Source organism: Grampus griseus (genome assembly GCF_964374135.1).
Source record: "Grampus griseus genome assembly, chromosome: 10".
Classification (NCBI taxonomy): domain Eukaryota; kingdom Metazoa; phylum Chordata; class Mammalia; order Artiodactyla; family Delphinidae; genus Grampus; species Grampus griseus.
The window spans coordinates 67,676,261-67,702,233 of NC_139004.1; the positions used below are offsets into that span (position 1 = coordinate 67,676,261).

The 25,973-nt window shown below is 58.1% G+C and overlaps 3 protein-coding genes across 7 annotated transcripts; 2 read left to right on the forward strand and 1 right to left on the reverse strand.

Moving 5' to 3' along the window:
* Window positions 1-577: 577 nt before the first annotated feature.
* PARP3 (poly(ADP-ribose) polymerase family member 3) lies at window positions 578-9,206 on the forward strand. Its single transcript, XM_082663728.1, is given in 14 exon segments — window positions 578-669; window positions 1,311-1,424; window positions 1,427-1,443; window positions 1,447-1,488; window positions 1,865-1,990; window positions 2,229-2,417; window positions 2,591-2,620; window positions 2,622-2,736; window positions 3,042-3,268; window positions 3,507-3,656; window positions 3,866-3,952; window positions 4,198-4,375; window positions 5,567-5,722; window positions 6,164-9,206. Coding segments are annotated over 13 exon segments (1,599 nt in total). The 5' UTR covers window positions 578-669; window positions 1,311-1,312; the 3' UTR covers window positions 6,334-9,206.
* On the forward strand, window positions 6,166-14,430 carry GPR62 (G protein-coupled receptor 62). 2 transcript variants are annotated; one of them, XM_082663726.1, is made up of 3 exons: window positions 6,166-6,268; window positions 10,639-10,778; window positions 12,590-14,430. In XM_082663726.1, exon 3 carries the CDS (start codon window positions 12,615-12,617, stop codon window positions 13,704-13,706), a length of 1,092 nt encoding a protein of 363 aa, XP_082519852.1. In that variant the 5' UTR covers window positions 6,166-6,268; window positions 10,639-10,778; window positions 12,590-12,614; the 3' UTR covers window positions 13,707-14,430. The 2 variants fall into 2 exon arrangements, with proteins under 2 accessions (XP_082519852.1, XP_082519853.1); XM_082663727.1 differs by lacking the exons at window positions 6,166-6,268; window positions 10,639-10,778 and adding an exon at window positions 12,398-12,492.
* PCBP4 (poly(rC) binding protein 4) lies at window positions 14,426-24,548 on the reverse strand. 4 transcript variants are annotated; one of them, XM_082663723.1, is made up of 13 exons: window positions 24,408-24,548; window positions 18,216-18,360; window positions 17,998-18,021; window positions 17,843-17,875; window positions 17,498-17,614; window positions 17,138-17,269; window positions 16,855-16,983; window positions 16,533-16,607; window positions 16,339-16,383; window positions 16,200-16,263; window positions 16,023-16,075; window positions 15,764-15,933; window positions 14,426-15,132 (listed from the first exon to the last, which is right to left on the reverse strand). In XM_082663723.1, the coding sequence occupies exons 2-13, from the start codon at window positions 18,294-18,296 to the stop codon at window positions 15,066-15,068; spliced, it is 990 nt and encodes a 329-aa protein (XP_082519849.1). In that variant the 5' UTR covers window positions 18,297-18,360; window positions 24,408-24,548; the 3' UTR covers window positions 14,426-15,065. The 4 variants fall into 4 exon arrangements, with proteins under 4 accessions (XP_082519849.1, XP_082519847.1, XP_082519848.1 ...); XM_082663721.1 differs by having other exon boundaries at window positions 14,426-15,329; XM_082663722.1 differs by having other exon boundaries at window positions 16,023-16,078.
* Window positions 24,549-25,973: the final 1,425 nt, after the last annotated feature.

Consider the following 25,973-nt stretch of genomic DNA (forward strand, 5'->3'; position numbering starts at 1 on the left):
CTCGCCCCCAAGCGCCCATAGGATAAATGTCTGTGGCCGCGCCTCCTAGAACTCCTATAGGCTCCCGCGCCCGGCTCCAGTAGGAAGCAAGCCTCTCCCTGGCGCTTCCGGCCAACGGCTGCGGCGCGTGCGCCCTGCGGCTGACTGACGTATGAAGAGGGGTCGGACCCCGACACCGTCTTTGTGTTTGCTCTCCTTGGACGCTGGGGGGCGCCAGAGACGCGGGATTCCTTTTCCTGGAACGTGACTCGTCCCCGTCAGGGGCGGGGGCCAGGGTGAGAGAGTCTGACTCTAAATAACCGGGGCGGGGGAGAGATCCGGCAGCCCCCGGGAGAAGGCAATGCCCGCACCTGGGGCCAAGGTCACTGGACAACCGGTGGATACGTATTGCATGCCTCAGGCCAGATGAGCAGCTCTAAGGGCGCGTCAGTCTCCTGGGCCTTGGCTGTGTCCGGATCAAGTGTCCACCCATCCATGGGACAGGCTGCCTGCCCGCCTCGGCCTGCCCAGCCTCTGACTCACCAGACTGGTGGCCAAATAGCTGGAATCCTACCCACACCCACTTCTTCCCTGCTCCCCTAAGGCTTACGAGAGGTTGTTAGAACTAGGACTGCCTGGGAGTTACTGACCTGGTGGCCACAACCTCTCCCAGGTCCCTGCTTCTCTTAGGTGAGTGCTCTATGGCCTCTCCCACAGCCCTCCACAGGGCAGGGCAGGGCGGGTGTGACTGACCCTTGCCCTCTGGCAGTTCAATGCCACTGGTCTGGGACGAAGGCTGGCACCCCAGAACTCTTGAACCTGCTGGGAAGGGTTTCTGCGCTATTGGGTCCTAATCTTTGGAGAGACAGATCTGGCCTTAGGAGTGCTAGCCCCCCGGGAGCCACTGCCCACTCTCCTCCATAGCTGGGGTGACTCAGCCCAGCAACCATGCCAGGTCCAAGTTAGCTGAGATGGGGGAGGAGCAGAGAGTGCTCTGGGGAGAGGAGCCCAGAAATGGGAGGGGGCAGATTCTCCTTTCACTTTCCCTTCAACCTCAGAACACACAAAAGAGCCATAGAGGGTGGAGAGCCCCTCTTCCTTGGCCAGACTGGGCAGACTGGACAGGGGCCTGGCCTGGCCCTGGTGACTGGAGAAAGGGGTGTATCTGGGGTGCAGAGAGCCGGTTTTGGTCAGGGACCGGGAGTGGGGAAATGGAGGCAGAGGGAGGTCACCAAAGGGCAATCTCAGGGTGGGGCAAGTTAGTGCTGTGCCAGCCAGGTGGGACGCAAATGTCACGGATGCCTGAGGACCCCCTCTGTGCCCTAGAACAGCCATGGCTCCGAAGCGCAAGCCCCAGGTACAGCGTGAGGGTCCTGAGAAGAAGAAGGGGCGTCAGGGGGCACAAGAGGAGGACAGTTTCCGCTCCACTGCCGAGGCCCTCCACCCACAGAGAAGCGCATAGCCTAAGTGGACCCCCTGTGCCCACTCAGCTGCAACCCTAGGACCCAGGTAAGCTGTAGTCCCCAGCCAGTCCCAGTGCCTGCTCCCTCTTGGGTACAAGTACACTCAGACCTCCTCCCCTCCCCCTTGGCTCTGGCTAAATAGCTCAAGGCTCCCAAGTAAACTGTGTTCTTACAAGACCCCAAAGGTCAGGCAGGGCTATATCCCATCAGATCCAGGTGGGTCATGTCTGCTCTTCAGACCCCAGGACAGGCCCCTGAGCTGCTCAGTCTTCCCCCAACGACACTTAAGGCAGGGTTCCCAGACAGGGCCTCCTCTGACACCCCAGTGCAGTGTGATTCCTGTCAGCGTGCAGCCAGGTACCCCATCCCACTCAGGGGCGGCCGGAGCCAGCCTGCCCTCCACGCACCCACTCTGGCCACAGGTGCATGAAGACTACGACTGTACCCTGAACCAGACCAACACTGGGAGCAACAAAAACAAGTTCTACATCATCCAGCTGCTGGAAGAAGGTGACTGCTTTATCTGCTGGAACCGCTGGGGGCGCGTGGTGAGTACCACTCACCCACCCTGTGCCCGCATCCTCCCCACCTATCCCTGCTCAACGCATGGCCCCTGCTTCCCGGGGTCCCCACAGCTTACTCAGGCCAAAAGGCCACAGCCTCTGACTGTGCCCTGCCCCACCTCTGACATCCAGGGGCGCTCGGCACAGGGCCTGCACAGTAGAGGCCAGCAAACATTTATGGCGGGCACTGTGGTAGGCACACCTCTGAAAGCTGTTGCTTGCCGGGAGAGGTGGGCAGTCACAACTTAGCCGCTTCATGTCACTGGAGGATGCACAGAAGGACTTTGAAAAGAAGTTTCGGGACAAGACCAAGAACAGCTGGGCAGAGCGGGACCACTTTGTGGCCCACCCCAGCAAGTATACACTTATCGAAGTACAGAGAGAGGATGAGGCCCAGGAAGCCATGGTGAAGGTGAAGTGGCCAGAGAGGGAGGGTGGGCCTGGGCCGAGGGAAGGGACAGCCACTGCCCAGCTGTATACTCTCAGGCACAGGCCTTCCTCTCTGGCCTCGGTCTGGCCAGGCCCTGCTCTAGGTTCAGGTGCCCTGCCCAGCTGCTCCTGCCCAGGTGGGCCCTCTACCCCTAGGTAGACGGAGGCCCAGTGAGGACCGTAGTTCGTGGTTCAGCAAGTGCAGCCCTGCTCCCTGGACGCAGCCACACAGAAGCTCATCACCAACATCTTCAGCAAGGACATGTTCAAGAATGCCATGGCTGGGCTTCCCTGGTGGCACAGTGGTTGAGAGTCCGCCTGCCTATGCAGGGGACACAGGTTCGTGCCCTGGTCCAGGAAGATCCCACATGCCACGGAGCGGCTGGGCCCGTGAGCCATGGCCGCTGAGCCTGCGCATCCGGAGCCTGTGCCCCGCAACGGGAGAGGCCACAACAGTGAGAGACCCGCATACCGCAAAAAAAAAAAAAAAAAAAGAATGCCATGGCTATCATGAACCTGGGTGAGGGGGGAGGAGCCAGGAAGGGTAGCAGGGGTCTGGGGTTGGCAGGGCTGTGGGCCTGACTCCCCACTCTCCCCATCCCCCCAGATGTGAAGAAGATGCCACTGGGGAAGTTGAGCAAGCAGCAGATTTCCCGGGGTTTGGAGGCCTTGGAGGCAGTGGAGGCGGCCCTGAAAGCCCCCACAGGTCGTGGTCTCAGCCTGGAGGAGCTGTCCTCCCACTTCTACACCATCATTCCCCACAACTTCGGCCGTAGCCAGCCCCCACCCATCAACTCCCCGGAACTTCTGCAGCCCAAGAAGGATATGCTGCTGGTGAGGGTTGGCAGGTTGCAGGCAGTGGGGTTACCAAACAGATAGATGGGGCAAGGGAGATGGGGGACAGATAGATCGACTGCGATGGGCAGGCCGAAGGACAGGGGAGGGGAAGGACAGACAGATAGATGGGGTGGGGCTGAATAAGGTGGGGTGGCCATGGTCCTATTTATGTGGGAGGGGGAGGGGAGGCCCAGGGTCAAGGGGACACACAAGCTGCCAGTGCCCATCCCCTTAGGTGCTGGCAGACATCGAGCTGGCCCAGACCCTGCAGGCAGCCCCCAAGGAGACAAAGAAAGTGGAGGAGGTGCCACACCCACTGGACCGAGATTACCAGCTCCTCAAGTGCCAGCTCCAGCTGCTGGACCCAAAGGTGCCTGAGTACAAGGTGGGCTGGTCCCCACAGAGGAGCCGAGCTAGCAGTGGGCACTGGCCCCTTGCCTGTCTGCCCTCCAGGTGCCCAGAAGAATCCCTTTCCTAGGGCCTTCTCTCGCTGTGTCTCCAGGGCCTGAGGAGAGCTCTGGAACTGCAGGGGACAAGTGGAGGTTAGTCCATACATTTCTTGCTCTTGGCACCCAGTTTCTTCTCTCCCCGCAGGTGATACATCCCTGCTTGGAAAAGACTGGCAGCAAGTACAGTTGCCCTGCTCTTCAACATAGTTGGACAGTGAACCGAGAAGGGGAGGTGAGGAAGATTCCCTCCCCACCATCACTACCTTGTCCCTTAGGGAGATGATCTTGGCTTATCTTCCCTTTAGCGAGTTGGCTGAGAAACTCTGACCAGTTTCCACCAGGCCTAGGTCTTGTGCATGTGTGCATGAGTATGTGAGTGACTAGGGAACCCTTGGCCTTGGTCATACCCTCTGATGGCAGATAGAAACACCTGAGCTTGGGTGGCATGACTCTCCTGGTTCCCATCTCCCCCCCTAGGGAGATCAGTTCCAGGCCCACGACAAGCTGGGTAATCAGAAGCTACTGTGGCATGGCACCAACGTGGCTGTGGTGGCCGCCATCCTCACCAGTGGGCTTCGCATCAGGCCACATTCTGGTGGCCGTGTTGGCAAAGGCATCTACTTTGCCTCGGAGAACAGCAAGTCAGATGGCTATGGTGAGGTGTCCCTCAGAGCCAAGCCCTGAGTGGGTATGGGGACACTAAGGAGCATGGGGCCCATTACTTGTCCCACCTGCAGTGGATCCAGGAGAGGACCCCTCGGATAGTTACTGACTAGAGAGCTCTGTGGGGCATCCTGGGGGTTGGGGGACTCAAAGGAGGCATCTGCTGGTCAGCGACAGCTTCCTGGAGAAGGCGATGCAGATGGGATGAGTGTGCCAACCTGACCTGGGAGGGGGTGAAAGAGGAGCCTTCAAGGTAAAGCAGCCAGGGAGTGGCACGAAGCCTGGGAGGCTGCGGCAGGTCAGCACCTCCAGGCACGACCTATTGACAAAGCTTAGAGCAAATGCCTAGTGTGGGTGTGGGGCTTGGGGGCCCAGGAGGATCAAGCGAGCCTTATTCAGAAAGTGATGGGGAGTACAGTTGAACGTGGCTGCAGCCGTTGGGAGGGTGGCAAAGGCCAGAGGCTGCAGGAAGGCTGTGTTCCCATCCAGGCCAAATGTGATGGGCCCCCAGCCCAGGGCAATGGAGGCGGAGGAGAGAATCCATGAGAGGAGTATGTGGGAGGTGGGATGGGCAGCATTGTGGGAAAGGGTCGAGGGTGTCTCTAATGACCCCCAAGTTTCTGTTCAGGGGTGTCCTCACTGAGGTGACCTGCCCCTACTGGCTTCTCAGCCCAGGTTGACCTCATTATTGGAGATCACTGCCCTCCGCCACTCAAGAGACCAAGGTCGGAGGATTCACCCAAGTGCAGATGGAGCTGAAGGTTGCTCAAGGCCAAGGCGTCCACTAGGAGGGCAGAGGAGCCTAAGAAGAAGTGGAGGGTGGCCTCAGGAGAGCATTGCAAGGGGGTCTCAGGGTAGAGGGTGAAGGATGCCGTGGCAAAATCAGCAGAGCAGGCCTGAAAAGCCCCCACCCCAGATATGGTCACTGGAAGGCCATTACTGACCTTGGTGAGGGTGGCAGACGCCTGGACTCTGGGAGTTGAGCAATGGAGGAGAGAGTGGGGAGGGAGCACAGCCAGGACAAGGGGCCTGGAAAAATGGTTGGAGGAAGGACGGAAGAAAGATGGGTACTTTTCTGGGCCGGGGCAGCAAAGCCAAAGGAGATAACAGTGCAGCAGAGAGGAGCCCAGGGAGTCAGGCAGAGAGCCGGTCTGCCTACCCTGAGCCTCCCTGTGTCCCCCAGTTACTGGCATGTCCTGCGGGGCCCATGACATTGGCTACATGTTCCTGGGTGAGGTGGCAGTGCGCAGAGAGTACCGCATCACCGTCTATGAGCCCAGCTTGAAGCAGCACCCCCCTGGCTTCGACAGTGTCATTACCCGTGGCCACACAGAGCCTGGTGAATCCCATGAAGCTGGACAGGCCTAAGGATAGAGGTGAGGCTGAGATAGAGCAGGATGCTTTCAGGGAGGAGGTGAGCAAGGAAGGGGCTTGTGAGGAAGGACGAAAAGAAGCAGGATTCTTCAATGCAGTCATTCACTTTATCATTCAACAAACATTCACTGATTCAACAAATCTTTCCTGGGCATCCAGGAGAGCTTCAAAGAAGAGGTGTCATTGACTGAGCATTGAAAGATGAGCAGGCATTTCCCAGGCAGAGAAATGGGGGAGGAGATTCCAGGCAGAAGGCCCAGCCTATGCAGCAGTTTGGAGTTTGGCAAGGTGGGAATGAGTGGGCACTCCCTGTGGTAGAAGTAGAGAGCACAGGGGGTAGGACTTACCGGTAAAGCCAAGGACCAGTGACCCTTGGGTCATTCATGGCCCTTGCTGTGCCCTGCAGTTCCAACCCAGGACACCAAGCTAGAGCTGGATGGCCAGGAAGTGGTGGTGCCCCAGGGCCAGCCCATGCCCTGCCCAGAGTTCAGCAGCTCCAGCTTCTTCCAGAGTGAGTATCTCATCTACCAGGAGAGTCAGTGCCGCCTATGCTACCTGCTGGAGGTTCGCCTCTGAGCTGTCTGCCCGACCCGCCTCCCGTCCACCGCCAGGAGCTAGACCATCATCCTCAATCTTCCTCCCATCCCTGGTGCCCCCATATCACCCCTTCTTGCTCTCAAATCTCCCTCCTGTGTCCAGACAGTGATCCCCTCTCCCTCTAATCCTTGTGGTCCTGGCATGGCTGTGGCCTCAGTCTCGTCTCCTAAGGTGATGGGTGTGATGGATTGGCATTATTACTGGGACACAGATACAGCAGCCTATTCAAGCCTGTGTAGTTAGAGGGGCACAGGCTGAGAGTGGGCGGGTCCCACAACCCCCCGGGCCATCCACCCTGGCCCAGACTGTCCATCCGAGAGAGGCGTGATCACCGAGGTGGGCTGAACTTCAGACATGCACAGGCAAGTGCACATGGTATTGGCTCACCCCCCTGACCTCTGCCTGTGCCAAAGCTGCACCAGGCCTGGGCCTTCTTGCTTTCCACAGTGACCCACCACACCACATAGCAGTTCCAGCCCCACTCCAGGGAGTGACCACTCACACGGAGGACGTGGGTTGTACACACACTCCCACCCACCCTGGTCAGTCTACATTGGTCACTGCAACGACTGGCCTCCTCTGATCATTGAGCCTCCAAAAGGGACCGTCCCCATCAACTCAGAACTGTTGGTCATGTGGGCACCCACCTGGTGATTCTGTCCTTTAGCCCAGACGTGGCCAGGCAAATCAAGCATTCCTTGTGTCTTGGCACCAAACACCCATGTGTGTCTTCTATGTGAATATCATAAATGAATTGAGAATATCTGCAAGGGGTGCAGCTCTGCTGTCATGAAAGAATGCTAGTTATCACCCCAGGCTACCCTGTCCACAAACAAGGGGTGCAGATGCTAGACAGCAGGTCAGGGTCCAGTGCAGTGTCACACACCACATTTAGTTGTCGTGTCTCTTTGGTCTCCTTTCATCTGAAACCATTCTTCAGCCTTTTTTTTTTTCCTTCATAACTTAGACACTCTTGACACTACTGAAGAGTACAGGCCAGTTGTTTTATAGACTGTCTCTCAGTTCGGGTTTGTCTGATGTTTTGCAGTGATTAGATTCAGGCATTGCAGTTTGGGCAGGAACATTACATGAATGCTGTGTCCTCGGTGCACTGTATCAGGAGGGACATGTCCCATTCTTGGTGATGTAAATTTGGTTGCTCAAGGTCGTGTCCACCAGGTTTCTCCACTGGGAAGTTACCATTTCCCCCATTTTTAATTAATCAGTAATCTGTGGGGAAATATTTTGAGGTGTAAATGTTCCATTCCTCATCAACTTTCACCCACTAGCTTTAAAATCCAATGATGATTTTTACCTGAAATCGATGACTTGAATCAATTTTTGCTAAGATGGTTGCAAATGATAGTTAAATAATTTAATTCCATCATTTCTTCTATATTTATTAATAATAGCCCCCTTTGTTTATTATCAGTATGGATTTGTGGGTTCCTATTTTATGCAATGGGTTATAATCCATTACTGTTATTATTTTGATCCTCAAATTGTCCCAGCTTTGGCCAGCAGAAGGTCCTTTAAGCTGACTCCTGTGTCTACATCATTTTATGAGCACTTCCTTATGTTCTGGTATCACACGATGTTCCAGGCTCATCTTGCACAAACCTAGAATCAGCCATTTCTCCAAGGAGCCCTGGTCCCCTAGAGCAGGAAACGGTATTTAGAATCCAAGATCTGGGCAGTAGGTATGCTCTTTGGTACTGGGTGTCATTGCTTTTCAGTCCCAGTAGCAGAGAGGGCTAGGAAATATGTATATGTAAATAAACACATCTATCTGTGTCTGTTTCTCCAATTCCAATCCAACACCATATGGTCTCTCCATTCTTCCCCATATCCATGATTTTACTCCCTTCTCCAACTGTCAGAACTTTGGTTCTCATCAACATCAGTATATTTACTTATTTGCTCAATCCCACACAAAAAGCAGTTTTGGAATTGCTACACCCAATACCATTGTGAAAAACAAACTTTCTAATTAGAGCTCAAGATTTACTGAATCATTCAAGATTATCTTTTTGTCTTTAGACTGAGGGTCAATGGTCAAAGCAACAATTTGAACACAGGTTCAAATGTTACTTGGATTAGTTATTTATTTCCCTTCAGTGTGGTTATACTATTCATTTGAAATGCTGGTAGGTTCATTTGCTTCTATTTATATTCACTTTTAGGGTTTTTCTCATCTTTGTTGATTTATTTTTTTCAACATGTAGAGCATTAACATGGTCCTCAAAAGTCCAATCTATCCAAATCTATGCTCAGAAGAGTGTCCTCCTAGCCCTCTCACTCCATGCCCACCCACCTGCTATAGTTTCTGGTTTATCCTTCCTGCATTTCTTTGGAAAAAAAAACAAAAAACAAAAACAGACGAACTACAAAGTGTTTTGTGTGTGTGGTTTTTTTTTTTTTGGCCGCGCGGCATGCAGGATCTTCCCCAGCCAGGGATCAAACCCGCACCCCCTGCAGTGGAAGCATGTAGTCTTAACCACTGGACCGCCAGGGAGGTCGCAAAGTGTTTTTTTTGTTTTTAATAAATTTATTTATTTTATTTATTTATTTTTGGCTACATTGGGTCTTCATTGCTGCACGCGGGCTTTCTTTAGTTGCGGTGAGCGGGGGCTACTTTTCGTTGTGGTGAGTGGGCTTCTCATTGCGGTGGCTTCTCTTGTTGTGGACCACGGGCTCTAGGCGCACAGGCTTCGGTAGTTGTGGCACACAGGCTCAGTAGTTGTGGTGTGCGGACTCAGTAGTTGTGGCACATGGGCTTAGTTGCTTCACGGCATGTGGGATCTTCCTGGACCAGGGCTTGAACCCATATCCCCTGCAATGGCAGGCGGATTCTCAACCACTGCACCACCAGAGAAGCCCTTGTTTTGTTTTTATTTTTTAATTAATTTATTTTTGGCTGCATTGGGTCTTTGTTGCTGCACGCGGGCTTTCTCTAGTTGCAGCAAGTGGGGGCTACTCTTCGTTGCAGCATGCGTGCCCCTCACTGTGGTGGCTTCTTGTTGCGAAGCATGGGCTCTAGGCGCGCGGGCTTCAGTAGTTGTGGCGTGCGGGGTCAGTAGTTAGTTGTTGTGGCTCATGGGCTCTAGAGCGCAGGCTCAGTATTTGTGGGCGCATGGGCTTAGTTGCTTCACGGCATGTGGGATCTTCCCAGACCAGGGCTCAAACCCGTGTCCCCTGCATTGGCAGGCAGATTCCTAACCACTGCACCACCCGGGAAGTCCCTCCCAAAGTGTTTTAATTGCTAATTTAGTTGAATGATTTTGCAGGGAACATGCACTCTCCAACCCACCATAGTCCCCATCCCTCCCTATTGCCTTCTCCAGTCCCCTGTTCTCATTTGCTTTCCCACCTGGCCCTGCTGAGCCCTCCCCAGACCTTGGTGGCTTGGAGGCTGCCCCAGGCCTGCAGGCCTAACTGGGCAGTGAGAAAGCCAATGTTCTCTCCTTCTTCTGAACCAAGACCTCAAGAATCCAGCTTCACCTCCTGGAGGCAAATGCCCACATTCAAGTTGTGGTCAAGTACAGGAAGTGGTGCCTGTGTGGACAGAGCTTAGGAAGCAGGCGACCTGGTTTCCAGGTATAACTTGGCTGTGTAATCCAGAACACATTCCTTCCCTCTCTGAGCACCAGTTTTCTCATCTGAATAATAGAGAATTGGACCGGGGCCCTTCGAATTCCAGCAACAGGTGACTCAAATCCAGAGGTTCATGCCCTGTTGTCTGCCACCCAGATCTGTGCTGATGCGGACTGCGTGCCTATGAGGGGTTCTAGGGGCACAGGAACAAGCAAGACACAGACAAGGTCCCTGCTCTCAAGGGGCTTGCATTCTAATAAAACAGGATCTAAACAAGTATGTGCATAGATATGAAATACAATATCAGGTAGGAAAAGTACCAGGAAGAAAAATAAAGCAGGGTTAAAGGAGTAGTGATGGGAAAGTGGAACAGTTTTAGAAAAGATGGTCATTGAAGGCAGAGACCTGAATTAGGTGAGGAAGCAAGCCATGGAGAGATCTGGGGCAAGGGTGTTCTGACAGAGGAAACAGCACATGCAAAGATCCTGAGGTGGAAACCAGTTTGACATGTGGGAGGACAAGCATGAAGACTGTACGGCTGGAAGTATGGGAGGCAAGGAGGAGGCAGGTGAGGTCAGAGAGGTGGGGAGAAGGCCATCTCAGCAAAGAGGAGGTGAGATTCTATTTTGATGACGGGAAGTTCTTGGAAGGATGAGTGCAGGATCATGACCTGATCTCATTTGTCTTTAGAGGGATCCACTTCAGCCAGCTGTGTAGAGAGTGGATCTATGGTGTCAGTCAAGATCCAATCAACAAAAGAGAAATCACTCTATGTATTCCAGACAAGAGGAATTTGATACAGGGAAGGAATTGAACTACCAAAGGGGCTGGTAAGTCAACCCTGGGATTAGCAACAGCAGGAAGTTGCTACCACTCTTAGGCTGGACGAATGATGGTATTCCAATGCCCAGAGGCCAGGGTCACCCAGCAGGCACCAGAACCCCAGAGGGGACTGCCTGAAGGGAGCCAGGGCTATGGAGAGAGAATGTCCTCCACAGAGGCAGATCCAGAGGTAGATCCAGGCTGAGCATGAAAGGGAAGATACCCTGGCTTCTTCCCTCCTGCCACCCTCCAGCCTTCTGCTGGTAACTTCCATTGGCTGAATTTACCCAAAAACCAAATGACAAAGGAGCCTGGGAAATCAGTTTCTTAGAAGGCAGAGCAGTGCTGTGGAAGATGGGAATGGATCTAAGGGCAAACAGACAAATGACCAGCACAAGGTGCAGAAGCGGAGGCCAGGACGGATCTGAAATGGTCCAGGTGAGGGGTGATAGTGGCTGGCAGCATGGTAGTGGTGGTGAGAAATGGCTGGATTCAGACACATTGATGGATTGGATGTGGTGTGTGGAGGAAATGGAGGTGTCAATGGAAACTTCTGAGATGGCATTTACTAATGGGGGAAGACTCTCTGGAGCAGATTGGGGTGGGGGGTCATAAGTCAAGTCCTGTTTTGGGGCATAGGACTTTTGAGATGCCCAGTTGACCCTGTACTGGGGGTGATGTTGAAGAGACAGCTGGAAACCCAAGACTGGGGTTCAAGGGAGAGGAAGGAGCTTCAGACACAAAGGCAAGCCATCAAGGTATACATGGGGTTTTGCCATGGGACTGGGTGACACCACCTGGGGGGATAGGCCCCATTGGAGTCACATGGCTTTCCCTGAGCCAATACCTTGGTGGTGGGGGGTGCAACACACTGACTGGCCAGGACTGGGTTTCATGCCTAGTCAGGAATGTGATATGAAAGGTGAGGGTCTTGCTCACCCAAACCACATGTCCTGAGTTGCGGAGAGGTGGCTTCCTAAAGAAAACTCAGAGTGTGCTTAGCAGAAGGGGACTTGTTTCCTAACAGCAAAAACAAAACAAAACAAACAGCAGTTGCTCCCTAAGGGTTCCTCTCATTAATTCCACAGTGTCTTGAAGCACCTATTCTGTGCCAAGCTAATACCAGCTAAGCAACCTACTATGTGCCAAGTCCTGTGCTTTTCCCCTCACTTTACCTAGAGAACTAGCCCTACTGAGGACGAGAGGGTACCTAGGGGTCTCCCAGCTCCAGCTCTTGTCTCACTCGTACCTCAGTTTCCCCTCAGTACAAAGGCTGAATGATCCGATTAACCCCACTGATGGGGATGGCAGAAGACAGCAGATGTGGGGGGCGGCACTTCCCACCCCTGGAAAAGGCAGAATAGGATGTGGCTGACTCCAAAGCCCACACTCTAATGTCCTGAGTCTCACTCCAGCCTGTGCCTGCTCTGGGCCCCCCTCCCGAAGCACCCACAGCACTTCCACAGCACAGCCTTCAGCCTCCAGCTGGCAGCTGCTAGGACCCAGGGGGCCGGTGCCAGGCCCTGCCCCTCCCTTGCCAGCCCTGTGTATCTCCAAAGGGCAGCATCAAAGTGACAGCCAGTACCATCTCCAGCAGGGGCTGAGTTGCTGGGGTGGAGGAGAGAACCACAGTCCCAGCCTTGCACACTTCCATGGGGCCGGCCAAGCCCCCAAGAGAATGGCAGCCTGGGTGTCTGAGCCAGCACCTGGGCAGCCTGTGAGGTGAGAGGCTAGAGGAGCAACGGACGGGTGATGGGAATGGGGCCGGGGGTGGCGAGGGGCAGGCGGGGGAAGCTCCATTTCGCTCTCTGCATCCCAGCACAGGGTGAAGCCTGAGCGCTCGAATGGCCAACGCCACAGGGCTGAACGCACCAGAAGTCGCAGCCTCGATGGGGTTGATCCTGGCGGCTGTCGTGGAGGCGGCAGCACTGCTGGGCAACGGCGCACTGCTGGTTGTGGTGCTGCGCACGCCGGGACTACGCGACGCGCTCTACCTCGTGCACCTGTGCGTAGTGGACCTGCTGGCTGCCGGCTCCATCATGCCGCTGGGCCTGCTGGCCGCTCCGCCGCCGGGGCTGGGCCGCGTGCGCCTGGGCCCCGCGCCCTGCCGCGCGGCACGCTTCCTCTCGGCGGCGCTGCTGCCCGCCTGTACGCTCGGCGTGGCGGCGCTCGGCCTGGCGCGCTACCGTCTCATAGTGCACCCGCTGCGGCCCGGCGCGCGGCCTCCGCCCACCCTCGTGCTCACCGCCGTGTGGGCGGCGGCGGGGCTGCTGGGCGCGCTCTCCTTGCTCGGGCCGCCGCCTGCACCGCCCCCTGCCCCGGCTCGCTGCTCTGTCCTGGCAGGGGGCCTTGAGCCCTTCCGGCCGCTCTGGGCGCTGCTGGCCTTCGCGCTGCCCGCCCTCCTGCTGCTCGGAGCGTACGGCGGCATCTTCCTCGTGGCGCGCCGCGCTGCCCTGCGGCCCCCGCGACCCGCGCGCGGGTCCCGGCCGCGCTCCGACTCTCTGGACAGCCGCCTCTCCATTTTGCCGCCCCTTCGGCCTCGCCCGCCCTGGGGCAAAGCAGCCCTGGCCCCGGCGCTGGCCGTGGGCCAGTTCGCAGCCTGCTGGCTGCCTTACGGCTGTGCGTGCTTAGCGCCCGCTGCCCAGGCCGCCGCGGCCGAGGCGGCCGTCACCTGGGTAGCCTACTCGGCCTTCGCGGCTCACCCCTTCCTGTACGGCCTGCTGCAGCGCCCTGTACGCCGGACGCTGGGCCGTCTCGCCCGACGAGCGCTACCCCGGCCCCCGCGGGCCTGCACTTCGCGGGCCTGGCACCCGCGGGCCCTCCTGCAGCACCTCCATAGACCTCCAGAGGGCCCTGTCCTAGGCCCTTCTGAGGCTCCAGAACAAGCCCGGGATTTGGCAGGAAGGGAGAGCCTGAGCATGCCAGAGGCCACGTGAGAGATGTCTCCCAAGGTGAGCCGGGACTGGAGAAAGCAGGGTGGTATCACAAAGGGCCCATCCAGCCTCCGGCACAGCTTATGGCAGGTAGCCTGCCTGCACTTCTGGCTCTGGAATGGGAGAAAGGGGACCTGCAGCCAAGTGAAGCCCAGAGGCTTCTGGGAGCTAGGAATCCTGAGTTCTGGGCCCAACTCTGCATGGCCTTGTACACAGACCTACCCTTCACTAGGTATCAGTTTTCCCATCTGTACCCTGGATCATCTCTAAGGGCTTCTCCAGCTTGGGTGATCTGGACACTCATGGGTGATCCCCAGGCCAAGGAAGAAGCAGAGGTGGGCAGGATCACAGAAGGCCCTAATGGCTCACAGCCAAAGGGAATGGGCCAAGTAGGGCAGGGTCTGGGTTACAGCCACAGCAGGAGGAACCAGTGAAGGGACATTCAGAAAGACCTCCTGCACATCTGCACCAAGGAGAGGCTGGACAAAACTACTGGAACTCCTCCATCAGCTTCTAAAAATGCCCAGAAAACAACTGGATCGCTTTGGTGCCAGAGGCAGGAGGCTGGACAACATGACCCCCCAAAGAGCCCTGAAGCCCCAGAACTGGCATGTGGAAGGGGCCGAGGCCCAGCTGGGGCTGATGGAGTCACAGATGGGGGTCCTCTGGGGTCTCAGCTACACCCGTTTTCTGGAGGTTTTGCCAATACCCACAGTGTTTCACAGCTTCCTGGTCTCTCAGAATATTTATTCAAAAACAGGAATTGAAAAAACTGTACAGAGTGTCTGCTGCTGAGAACTCGGCCCCTGCCCTCATGCCACTCCCCCAGCTGCCTGGCAGTGCCCCCTCTTCGGGCTGCCCTCTGCCAAGCCCAGCCAGTCCATTCCAGTCAAAAGGGTATCAGTGGAAGCAGCAGGAATCTGCAGGGAGGTGGGGAGAGAAGCATGGCCCCCAGCCGCCCCCAGGCCTCCTCCCTGATCCCCACAGGGGGACAGGAGGCAGGGAAGCCCTGAGGGATGGGGAGTGCATGAGTGACCCCCGCAAAGTGGGGGCACTTAGGATGCTCCCTGCATCCAAGCACAGAGCTAGAGGGGATCAAGACCCCTACCCTGGGGCTGCTGCAGCTCCCAGAACCCTGGGCCAAAAACAGCCCCCACTCCGAGAGCAGGAACTCCCACAGACCGGGGCAGGGTGGGGGGGTGCATCCATGCGTCTGGGCATTAGCGGCGTTTGGGACCGCCCCCCCCCCCCCCGGGGTGGAGTCTCCTTGGGCAGATAGTGGAGGCAGCCCCCTGCCGGCAGTCCTGCCTGCTCCCGTGCCTGTGCCTCAGCTGGCCTCAGTAGGGGGAGAATTTCTGCCGCTCAGCTTTCTTGCTCCCATTGGCCGCTGCCATCTTGGCAGTGTAGGCCGCCAAGCCCGGCGGTGGCCCTGGGGAGGCAGGTGGTAGAGCCAAGAAGGGTACAGGCTTGAGGCCGATGAAGTTGGAGAGGGAGATGGCATAGGGCGTGCCCAGCAGGCCTGGGGGAGCGGTGGGCAGGGCCGTCAGGGGTGGCGAGAAGGGGGCAGGCAGGTCTGTGGGGGCCGAGCCGGGTGTCCCCCCAGAGGTAGACTTGGCCGTTTCTAGACTGGAAAGAGGGATAGAGAGGGAAGATGAAGGGGAAGGTCGGGGGTGAGAAAGGAGGCAATGAGGGCAAATATAAGGGGTGAGATTAGATGAAAAATAGAGAGGACTTGAGAACAATGACCTGGGGTGGGTGTGTTTGAGGAGAAGATGGGAAAGGTCGGAAGAGCGCGGACGGGAAGAAAGGACAAGTAAATATAGCATTGGGTAAGGGGAGAAATGGGGAGGCCGAAGACCCAGGGAAAAGAGACAGGGTTGGAGAAACAGGACATGGGGGACAGATGTATGGGGAAGATGGGGCAACACTGAACAAGTGTGGCAAGGTTAGGGGAGGCAGAGGACAGGCCCAGGAGAAGGGAGGTCAGCTCTCCCCACCCGACCTGTGCCTTTCTCAGGCACAAAAGTCCCATGACCTGTGATACCCCACCCCACACTCACCAGGCAGTGATGAGGTACTGGGCCAGGGCGATGGACACTGGTGAACCAGTGATGGTCACGTGCCGCTCACCAGCGCCCTCTGCTTGGTTCCCGATCTTGATATGTGCCCCTGACATCTGCCGGATCTCACTGATCTTGCTGCCCTGGCGCCCAATCACGCAGCCAATCAGCTGGAGAGAGGGTGGAATTCAACCCTAGGTGAGGCCCAGACGCCCCAGGCCCCCCTACCCACCCTCAAACTACCCCATCCCGTGCTCACGTCGTTGGGAACCAAGAACTCCTGTGAGCTGGTCTGTGTGCCAGGATCCAGTCCTGCTGGGGGGAGAAGAGGGATTGGGCGTGAGTCTGGACCTTTGCTGCCTCCCCATGTCCTTTCCAGAGGGGCTACCTGGCCCCTTGGGATCTGCCCCTGCTTCCTTCTGCAGGGACTGCTCACCTGGCACCATGCTGGGTGAGGCGAAGGGGACTGCGTGGCCCGAGAGCTGCTGGAGCTTGGTGACCTGTGCCAAGAAGAAGGGTCAGGAGTCAGAGGAGGCTCAGTTCGGGAAGGGGTGCCTTGGGCTGCGGTCACTCACCTCAGCTGAGGTCACAGCCCCATACTGACCCTGGACGGAGAAGCCCTGTGGGGACAAAGTGGGTAAAAAGGGGTTACTGTGATCAGGGCAGTTTGGCCAGAGTCACCCCTCCCCACCTCTCCCTGGACCCCCAATTCCTTCTTCCATCCCCTTTGCCGGTAACACATCCCACCCCTCCTGCTGTTCCCCCTCACCTGGTTGGTGGAGAGAAGGACAGTACCTAAGGAGAGGCTTGGATGATATGGGATAGTGGCTCCTTTGGGTGGGGACTGGAAGGCACAAAAGGGGAGGCTCTATCAGGACCTTCTCAGGCCCCCCCTGACCTCCCCAAGGGCCCTGTGTTCTCAAGGCCCTCTCTATAACCCCCAGGTAAATGCAGCCCGACATCCTGGAGCTTCTCACATCCATCCCTGCAGCCCCACTCTATCCCCACCTGGTGTCACGTGGGACTTGAGGGCCTGACAAGGCAGGCCCAGGGCCCATCCCCTGCCCTCTCTCCCTGCCCCAGGGCAGCACCTCCAGGATGACAGCACAGATCTGGCGCACACACAAGATGATGGCATCAGGCACCCCAGAGACGGTGACAGCACGCTCTGTGGAGTTGGGGAGCAGGTCCCCTGCCACCTGCACCTGGGCACCTGTAGTCTGCAAGCAGAGAACGGGGGCCACTTTCAGCTACTCCCATAGCCCAGAGCATGCCTAGGCTCGGAGCTCCCCACAGGACAGGAAGCTGTAAGCCCAGGTCTCCCCTCGAAACTGAAGGGTAAGACTCTCTTGGGGTGGTACCCCTTCCCCTCACCTCTCGGATCTCCTTGATCTTGGTGCCAGCCTTCCCAATCAGCGAGCCACACTGGCTTGCAGGGATGACAAGGCGCAGGGTCACTGGAGGTCTGGAGACATTCCCCCCGTTTGCAGGAGCAGCACAGAGGTCCTGGGCAGGAAGACTGGGTTGGCTGTGCATGCCCCTACTGCTCCCCCTCCCCTGGAGCACCTTCTTGCTGGGGGATGAAGGAGGGAAGCCTGCCCGCGTCCCACTCCAATGAGAGAACCCTGTCCTCAGCTTGGCCTTCTGTCCCACCCGTAGCCATTCTGTGGAGTCAGAGTCCTGTTCCTCCCGGGGAACCACCCGTGGCCCCCAGCCCCTCAGACAGCCACAGACCTCATCCAGCTTGAAGGCAATCATGGAGACTGCATGGAAGACGGCTGCTGTAGATCCGGTGATGGTGGTGATGCGCTCAGGGCAGGAGCCCTCAGAGATGGTGATCCGGGCGCTACTCTGTGGGTGCAAGACAAGCGCCAGGCAACGGGGCTCCTTCTCTGCTTCCTGGCCAAGAACTTGCCTGCCCCTCCACTCACCAGGCCCCAGCCAAGGCTGGAAACAGCCACCTTCTAGGGGCACTCACTGGTCATCCCAGCTGGTGGATTCAGGGACAAGGTGAAGCAGGCATCTCCCCTCCCCTCCAAACCAGGTGCCCTGGGCTCCTCTCCCAAACTCCGTTCTCACCTGTTCCCGGATTCGCTTTACAGTCTCTCCTTTCTGCAGGAGACAAAATAGGAGGCAAAATAGAGAATGGCTCTTAGGCCAAGCAGCCGTTGATTCCTTTCCTGGACTGAGGTCTCAGGTTGAAGGGGACATACAGAACAGAACGAGGTACCTACCTTCCCAATTATGCTGCCCACTTCCTGCAAACAAGACAAGAGTGGAGTCAGCAGGGTACCAATACCCCAGGCCCAGCGCTTGCCCCTACTTCAGGCAGGGGCTCTGCAGGAGACAGGATACCCAAGAGCAAACTCCCTCCCGGAGGACCAGGTCTTGCCTCGCCTTGCACTTTGCCCCCTCCTGAGCCACAGCGAAGCACTCCCCCACAAGCACTTACTTTCCCATGCATCAGCATCCGCAGTGTGAGGGTGATGCTGAGCTCTGGCTCCTCCTCCAGCCCCGCATCTGAGCCGCTCATCCTGTCAGGCGGGGCTGGGGCCGAGGCCGCCTGGGAGTGCGTCCACGCTGTGGCCTGGCCGGCTCTGCGGGGGGCAGTGGGAGATGGGTTAGAGAAGAGCTCAGCTTTCTTTCAGGTCCCTTGCCCTTACATGGGAACCCCAGAGCCAAGCTAGATAAACTTCCAGAGCAGAGAGACAGCGTGGACCACAAGTTTCAAGTGTCACATTGACCAGTTTGCTGTGTGCAGCTCACTAGCTGTGTAAGCCTGGCTGACATATTTAACCCTTCTGAGCCTCAGCTTCCCATCTGTAAGAAGGGGATACCCAATCCAGTCCCCAGAGTTATGAGAATTAAAATGAGATAGGTGCATATGTGATAGGCACCCAGTTTCCACAAGTATCCTTCCCTTCCCCTCGTACGTCAGGAGAATTAACTATGGGAGTCCAGAGAGGGAGCCTCCTACCTGACCTCTTGGAAGAGGGGACCGTTGTCGATTGGCCCTTGAAGGTTGGGTTAAAATCGAAACGTTACTTCAAATGGGAGGCACTTGCGCCCAGGGACCAGAGCCCCTGCTGGCTAGAGCCTGGAGGAGCAGCTGGAGAGGGAGCCGGAGCAGCCACGGGAGCCATGGGAGGTCTTGAAAGGTGGGCAGAAGTGAAGGTAGTGAGGCTCCAGGAGGGTGGGCTGCATCCGTCCACTAGAAGTCACTAAAGCAGAGGCTCCTGCGGACAGCTGTGAGCGAGGTTCATTCAGCACTGGGGGTGGGGGTGGCGGTGGGGTCTGGGGACCAGCCGTGTGCACGGTGGTTTTCTGAGCCCTCTCCTATGTGCTGAGGAGGTTAGGAGTGTCCGGGCTGGCCGTGTTCCCAGCTTGGAGCACTTTCTACTGTACCAGAAACAAATCACTTGGACTCTTGAGTCTCAGTATTCTCACCCGTAAAATGGAGGGACTGCTTCCCCCTTGGAACTGGGTGATGGGTAAGAAAGGGATTGGGGGGCTGGGGAATGTCAAGGCCGTTAACTGATGGAAGAAGGAGGAGCTGGAGATTAGCTGCTGGGATTAGCCCAGCCGCCAGCCCTCCCCACCCGACCCCTTTTCATGCCCCAACTTAATCCTGAACCTTAATCCTGCTTGGAAATCCCTCTCCTCCAGCGGCTGCCGCCCGCCAAGGCTCTGCCTTGATGGGAAGCTCACTGGGGAACCAGAACCTGAGCAGGAAAACAGGGAGGGGACCAACTGGTGCCAAGTCTGAGCCAAGAACAAGCCCTAACCCTATGAATTCCTACTGCCTGGGAAGGGTGGGGGGGATGAGTGTGCTGGGCTCGAGCACCCCAGAGACCCCTGGGCACCTTCCTCCTCAGCCCCCTGCCCTATCCTGACTCGAGGGTCAAGGGTGTGGAGCTCTGTTCAATGCCCTCTTCAGAACCCCCCTTGCTAGCCTGAGCGTGGGCATGGAGGAGGCGGGATAGGGCTCCCAGCCGGGCTGTCTCTGGAAGCCACTGTATGGCCTGAGATCTTTATTTCTTCATCTGTACCATGGGGGTGACAACCCTGACTCCCCAAACACCCAGTAACTGTTGCCTCCCCAGCACCTGCTCCTCCCTCCGCTTGAGTTCTGTCCATCGGCTCTCCAGAGGTCAGAGGTCAACAGTGGATGCAGGGCCTGTGCTCTGTGAGCATCCTGGCCAGCCTCATGCTGGCTGCCCTTGCTAACATTCCCCCAGCTGCCGGCAGTTCCCCCAGCAAAGCACTCGTGATGACGTGCTTAGTTTCTGTTGCCCTGGCCAGCCCGGGAGCCCCTTAGAGCAGGAGCCAAGGCTGCCACCCTCTCCTTGTGTTCCCAGAGCCAGGCTGGAGAAGTTACTCAGAACACGCTGGTTATCTGAACAGATGAATTCACCAAACAGAAGGGGAGCCTGGTGCCTAGAGAGGGTCTGTAACCTGCCCAAGGTCACAGAGAGGTGGGGCCTGGTGGGACTAGCAGGGCCCTGCCTGCTAGTGTGAGGGCCTCCTCTGTCTGGCTGTCCTGTCTGGGTCTGTCTGTCCTCTTCCAGGGGGGACAGGGGCAGCTCTTCAAAGGTGGGGAGCAGGCTTTAGTAGTCTCTCAGACCCCTGCTTGGTTGGTAGACATGGGTTGTGTTTGGAAAGGACTGTACTTGTCCAGAGCCACATCTTAAGCTCCGGAACTTTCTGGGGCTCAGGGACCTCTTTGGGGTGGTAACCAATGGGAGACCCGACATTGTCCCCATACCATTTGCACATCAACTTTTGTGGGCAAAGGCTCCTGGGAAAATAGGGCAGAAGGGTTGGGATGTGGCCAGAACTAGGGCTCCTGCCCTGAAAAAGATACCTGGGTTTACAGCAGAGCCCCACTGCCCCCAATTCAATGGGTGACCTTGGCCAGGCCTGCACCTGACCTAGACCTCAGTTTACCTACCTGTGCTATGTGTGTGTGTGTTTGCAGGAAGGGGGTGTGTGGGGGAGGGGAGTGGCTGGTCTCTCTGTGTCCTTCCTGTTTTGATAGACCCTCAAGGTCTTTCCTCTCTTTAGGGGAGAACAAGGGGTTTTGATACAGGTCTCTCTAATTATTCTAGGAGCCCTAAGGACAAGCAGCCCTACTAGGCATATTGGCTCCCCTTCTACCCTTACAGGGGCTCTAGGGAGTTGCTTGCTGCTCCAGCTTGGTGGGCCCTAGGTCCCTGCTGGGCCACCCACATGGCAGCCACGCGTCATGCCACACTGACCTCCAGCTCACCTCTGGGGGTACCCAGCCCCCTCTGGTCAGCAGGGCTCCCTGGCAGGACATACCAAGCTCAGACCAGGCCTCTGACCTCGGGCGTTCCCTTCTTCTCCCCAGACCCCCTCCCCAGATCCAGTGCCCACTCCTTCTGTCTCTGGCTTCCTGCCACTCAAGCTGGAGGGGGCGGGGGGGGGGGGCGGGTGACAGCTGTGTAAGCAATGGTGGCTGCCCCTTCCTGCCCCTCCCCCCCAGCTGTCTCTCTCTCATGACAGCTGCCCAATCAAAGGGCCGGGGGCTTAGCCAGCTCCCCCCCACACGCAGGGATCAAGTGTCCACCCTGGCTTTGTTCTGGAGCAAGAACAATCCGGGGGAGGGGAAGGCTCCTGGGGCCAAGCAACTCAAGTGGACTGGCCCGCCCCTTGGGGGATTCCCTTGGCTCTAATAGCAAGAGTGTCTGGACCAACTAGGGCTTGTAGACCCACCTGGGCTGGGAAGAGAGAAGGGTCCAGTCTCCAAGTTCATCCCCCACCTTACATCCCCCAACGGTCCCCAACCTAACAGCCTCCTTCTATTCCTCTCCAAAAGCAGCCATGCTGGCCACACCCAGTGATGCTGGAGAATGGCTCAGGGCATGAGGCGAAGCAGGGCATGGTGGGGATGGGGTGGGGGGAGTGGACCCTGGGGCCGGAGGGGATCAGCACTGAGGGATCCTGACTCCCCTGCCCATTTCTCTGGGCATGCTCACCCTTTCTGATTAACTAGGCCTCCAGAAGGATTGCCACAGCATCCTTGGATCCATATGCCCAGCCTCTCAGCCTTACAGCCTCGCAGGATGGCCATTCATACCTACTTTATGGGAGAGTTGGGGGAGGAGGGGCCTGGAGGAGAGCAGCCTGGGGTCTATGAGCTCCAGCCTCTGCTTCCTTGACCTAGAACTGTCCTGTAGACTCAGTACTAGGCAGAGACGGGAAGCTCTGACAAGCTGGCTGGTGCCAGAAATGCTACAGCCTCCTTAGAGCATCATTAGGCAACCCCTCAAGAGTCCTCACAGCCAAGGGAAACCAAGGCAGGCCCAGGCCCAGACTGGAGTCCAGGAGAAAGGGTGCAACTTCATGGTACAGCCCCATGCACTGGTACACATCCCCTCACTGTCTCACCAAATTGAGAAAGGTCTCTAGCTTCCATTCTCCATGCTAGACTGGGTCGCTCTGCTGCTCAACAGCCATCCTTGGCTCCCCAATGCCCAATGAATAAAGCCTGATCTCCATAGATGGGCACTCAAGGCCCTTCATGATCTGGTCTCTGCCAACTTCTCTTGTCTCATCTCTACCCCATCCCCCACACACACCAGACTGCAAAACACGCCTAGCACCACCAGGCCTCTGGGCCTTTGCCCAGGATGATCCTAGCTTGAAATGCCCATCCTCCCCACTCTGTCCAAATCCTTCTGAGATGCTGCCTCCTCTGTGAAGCCCTCCCCAACCTTCCAAGTCAGATGTTATCACTCAGGCCTCTCTGCCCCTCCAAGATGCCTACAACACAAAGAAGCCCCATTTGGGCATTTCTGAGCCTGCCTTTCCACTACAGAGTTCCAGGAGGGCAGAAGCTCCTCCAGGAGGGCAGGACCCAGTACCAGTCTCAGTGTGCAGGGAGAAGAAAGGGCTCACAGGGCCCAGAGGCATTAGAGACCAGCGATGGGGCCAAGAATCCCAGAGAAGCAGTGACAGTGGAGTGAGAAGACCCAGGGCTCAGGGGACCAGCCCCATGCGAGAGTCAGGATCTGCCTGGACAGGGTTCCCAGTTCCCATTCCTTAGCACCCCCAGCCCCTGCTCCTGCTGTGTCTCTGGGTCTAGGGGCTCCCCAGGCATTATCACTGGGGTGGGGGATTTGCACTTTGAGACTTCTGGAGGCCCTGAGTGGGTTTCCCCATGGCGAAGGGGGGCTGAAGGAAGAACTGTGGTGTGGCATAGGTTTCACAAAATCGGGCTCAGACTGTCATAGCTGGAAGGCCCTCATCAGAGAGGAACCTGAGGCCCAGAGAGGAAGGGGCTTGTCTGTAAGGCTACATGAGAATGAGAGGCAACTGGCAGAGCTGGCAGAATCCCAGGGTCCACCTGTGCAGCTCAGAGCTCTTTCCTCAAGAGGTCAGCGCCACTAGGCAATGGGGATGGAGGCTGGAGGGGGGCAGTGATGGGAGTAGAGAGGGTGGGCAGAGCCTGTCTGGGGACACAGGGCGGGGCAAAGCCAGCCTCCCTGTGGCCTGGGCCTGCCAGGGTGTGTGGGCCGCCTGCTCCCAGCCCCCCACCCTGAGCATGCAAGAAGAACAATCCCCTTGTGTTTGGGCAGCCTGAGCCTGCATGCTGATGAAGGCTGGGGGGTGGGGGCTGGGATGGGGGCGCCTTGGAGGTTGAGGGGGTTCCAGGGCCCGGAGGGGCTAGGGGACCTTCAGATGGGAAAAGGATAGGGTCCCAGGTGCTGGCTCTGAAGCAGTGAGGGTAACCCCAGGAAAGAGTGAAGGCTGTAGTTGAGGTTTAAGGTCCTGGGGAGTCACTGGGGGTCTAAAAACTCTTTGTAGGAGAAGAGGAACCCCTGGAGACACATGCTCTATTGGTCCAGCGTGAAGGTGATCATCCTGCGCTTGGTGGGAACTAAGAGCCCACATTCTGGAAGAAGGGAATGCACCTGGCCCTGGGTGCATCCCCTTGAAGACCACTCCCCAGGGTGCTGAAGTCGGGCGGGGCACTGGGTGCTACAGGTCCCAAGATGGCGGGCCTGGGATAGGGGACTGAGGAGGCAGGCACCTCCCTCTCCTGGCGAAGCAGGCTCCAGGGCCAGGCTGAAGTGACTAGCCAGAGCCCCCGCACCTCCCAGGACTCCAGCTAAGAAGCTAGGTCAGAGCTGAGGGGCTAAAGAGCCACAGGGCACAAGGGACCACTCCGAGCCCCCAACTGTCATTTCCACACACTCCTGGCCTGGAGGTCTGTGTCTGGTGCCCTCAAGGACTGCAGAGAATGGGAAGGGGTGTGTGCTGAGCCAGGAACTGCAGGGGAATGTCAGATGGGGACAGAGATGGAGCAGAACCAGAACCCAGGGCAGAAGGTCGAGAGAAGAGCAGGTCCAAAGGACAGAAACAGCAGGTGGGATGAGGGCCTCAAATCTGGGGTCTCAGGTCCAGGAAACCCCTCCCTGGTACTGGGGGCTCCTCTAGCAGACCAGCGCCCCCCACCTGTGCAGGCCTGGGCCCGTGTGGGACAGGGAACGTGTTCCTCGCAGTCTCCCAGTCTCCCAAACCCGCGACCCCAGCCTGTGGACTCAGGCGCGGGCTCCCCGCCCCTGGCCGAACCCCCAAACTTCGCGGCCCGCGGTGCCCCGCCCGGCCCGCGCCCTACCTCGCTGGGGCTGTCCTGCGGCGGTGGCGGCGCGGCGGCTGGGCCGCTCAGTCCCACATTGTCCCCGGGAGAGGCGGCCGCTCACAACTGCGAGTGACATCAGCTGCGAACAATGAGGGGTTTGACAGGCGCGGAGCCCGGCCGGCCCGGAGCCCGGCTCCGCGCCCCCCCCTACCCCCGGCCCGCCCGGCCCGGCCCCTCCCCGCCCCCTCCCCGGATCCGATTACAGCGCGGCGGGCCCGCCCCAGTCGCCCCAGTGCCGCAGCCGCCCGCCCCGCCCCGCGCGCCGCGGTGCGCCCCGAGCGGCGGCCGCTTCCGGGAGGGCTGGGGCGACCCTACCCGGGCGGCTCCTCCAGCCCCCGGGAGTGGGGGGCGAGGGGGTTGGTCCGGCCTGAAGCGCGGTCCCAGCCACGGTCCTTCCCGCGCCACCCGCGCCTGCGCCCCACTCCCAGTCCCTTCGCTCTGGGCCAGCCGGTCCTTCCGTCCCGGGCCGCCCGCCCGGTGACTCTGCCGAGCCCTCTGCACCCCCATCTCGGCCTCGGCCCCGCCGCCAGCGCCCGCGCTGCCCCGCTCCGGCTCGGGTCCCTCGGAGCTCAAGTTTCGACCCTCCGCCGGGTCGGGTTCCCGGCGCTCCTCGCTTCTGCGCCATCCATCCCCGCGCGGGGCTCTCGCCCACCAAGCCCCGCACCCCTCAGCCACCCCCAGCTTCCGCGAGGCCAAGCCCTCGTCCGTCCAGGACAGGTTATCGGACCAGCTGGAGGAGGCGCCTGTGAGCGGTGTGACCCTGTGCACCCGCCCCGTGATTCTCCCAGAGCTACCCCCAGAATTCCTTTTTGGGCTAGGGTCGCGAGGGTCGCGAGGGACGCGGCGCAGTTGAGTACTCGACTAGGGAAGGGGTAAGAGTAGGGGGAGGAGCTGGGCGGTTCCCAAGCTCTCGCTTTCCCGCACCGCGCCCCCTGGGGCGCAAATCTACCTCCCCCTCTCCTCCGTAATCGGCTCAGCCTGGTCCCACTGACCTCCACCTCCCCCTACAGCTGAGTCTCTTGGCACCTGGGTGTGTGGGGGTGGGGAGGGGAATCCAATCTCCCTTCCCCTCCATCTGGCCCGGTGGACAAAGGGCAGGGGGACCATCTGGTCCCGCCAGGGTGGGGGAGGGGCCTGCAGTGGCGGTCCCAAGGGGCGGGGGAGGGGCGGCGCTCTGGAGACAGCGAGAGCCTGCGGGGTCTAATTGCATCACTTTATTTCACAGACCTCCAATCTCTGTCTCCCCACCCCCCAAAACTCAGAGCAGGAAACTAGCTTGGCTGAGAAGACCCAGGCCTAATAACCTGGGGAGCTGTGGAGCACCCAGAAGAAAGTGGAAAAGCTGGGAGATCTGAGGGTCGAAGTGATGGCCCTTCCCTTTTGTGGGCATTTCTGATCTGGGGGCCAGCTGCAACCTGTGGGTGAGTGAAGTTCAAAGCTGGCCACACCCTAAGCTTGGTAGAGGGTCTCCTGCAAGGGCTGGCCTCATGGTGTCCCCACCTTCCCAGCCATGGGGTGCTGAATGGTTGGGGAGGGCAGCAT

What these genes read in the sequence shown, in the direction of transcription:
- GPR62 (XM_082663726.1), top strand. Translation starts at nt 12,615, where the DNA reads ATGGCCAACGCCACAGGGCTGAACGCACCAGAAGTCGCAGCCTCGATG.
- PCBP4 (XM_082663720.1), bottom strand. Translation starts at nt 18,296, where the DNA reads ATGAGCGGCTCAGATGCGGGGCTGGAGGAGGAGCCAGAGCTCAGCATC. An exon ending in TTGCCTTCAAGCTGGATGAG is followed by an intron (nt 17,270 to 17,497) that starts GTCTGTGGCTGT and finishes CTTCCTGCCCAG; the next exon opens with GACCTCTGTGCTGCTCCTGC. An exon ending in TCTGTGCTGTCATCCTGGAG is followed by an intron (nt 16,608 to 16,854) that starts GTGCTGCCCTGG and finishes TGTGCCTTCCAG; the next exon opens with TCCCCACCCAAAGGAGCCAC.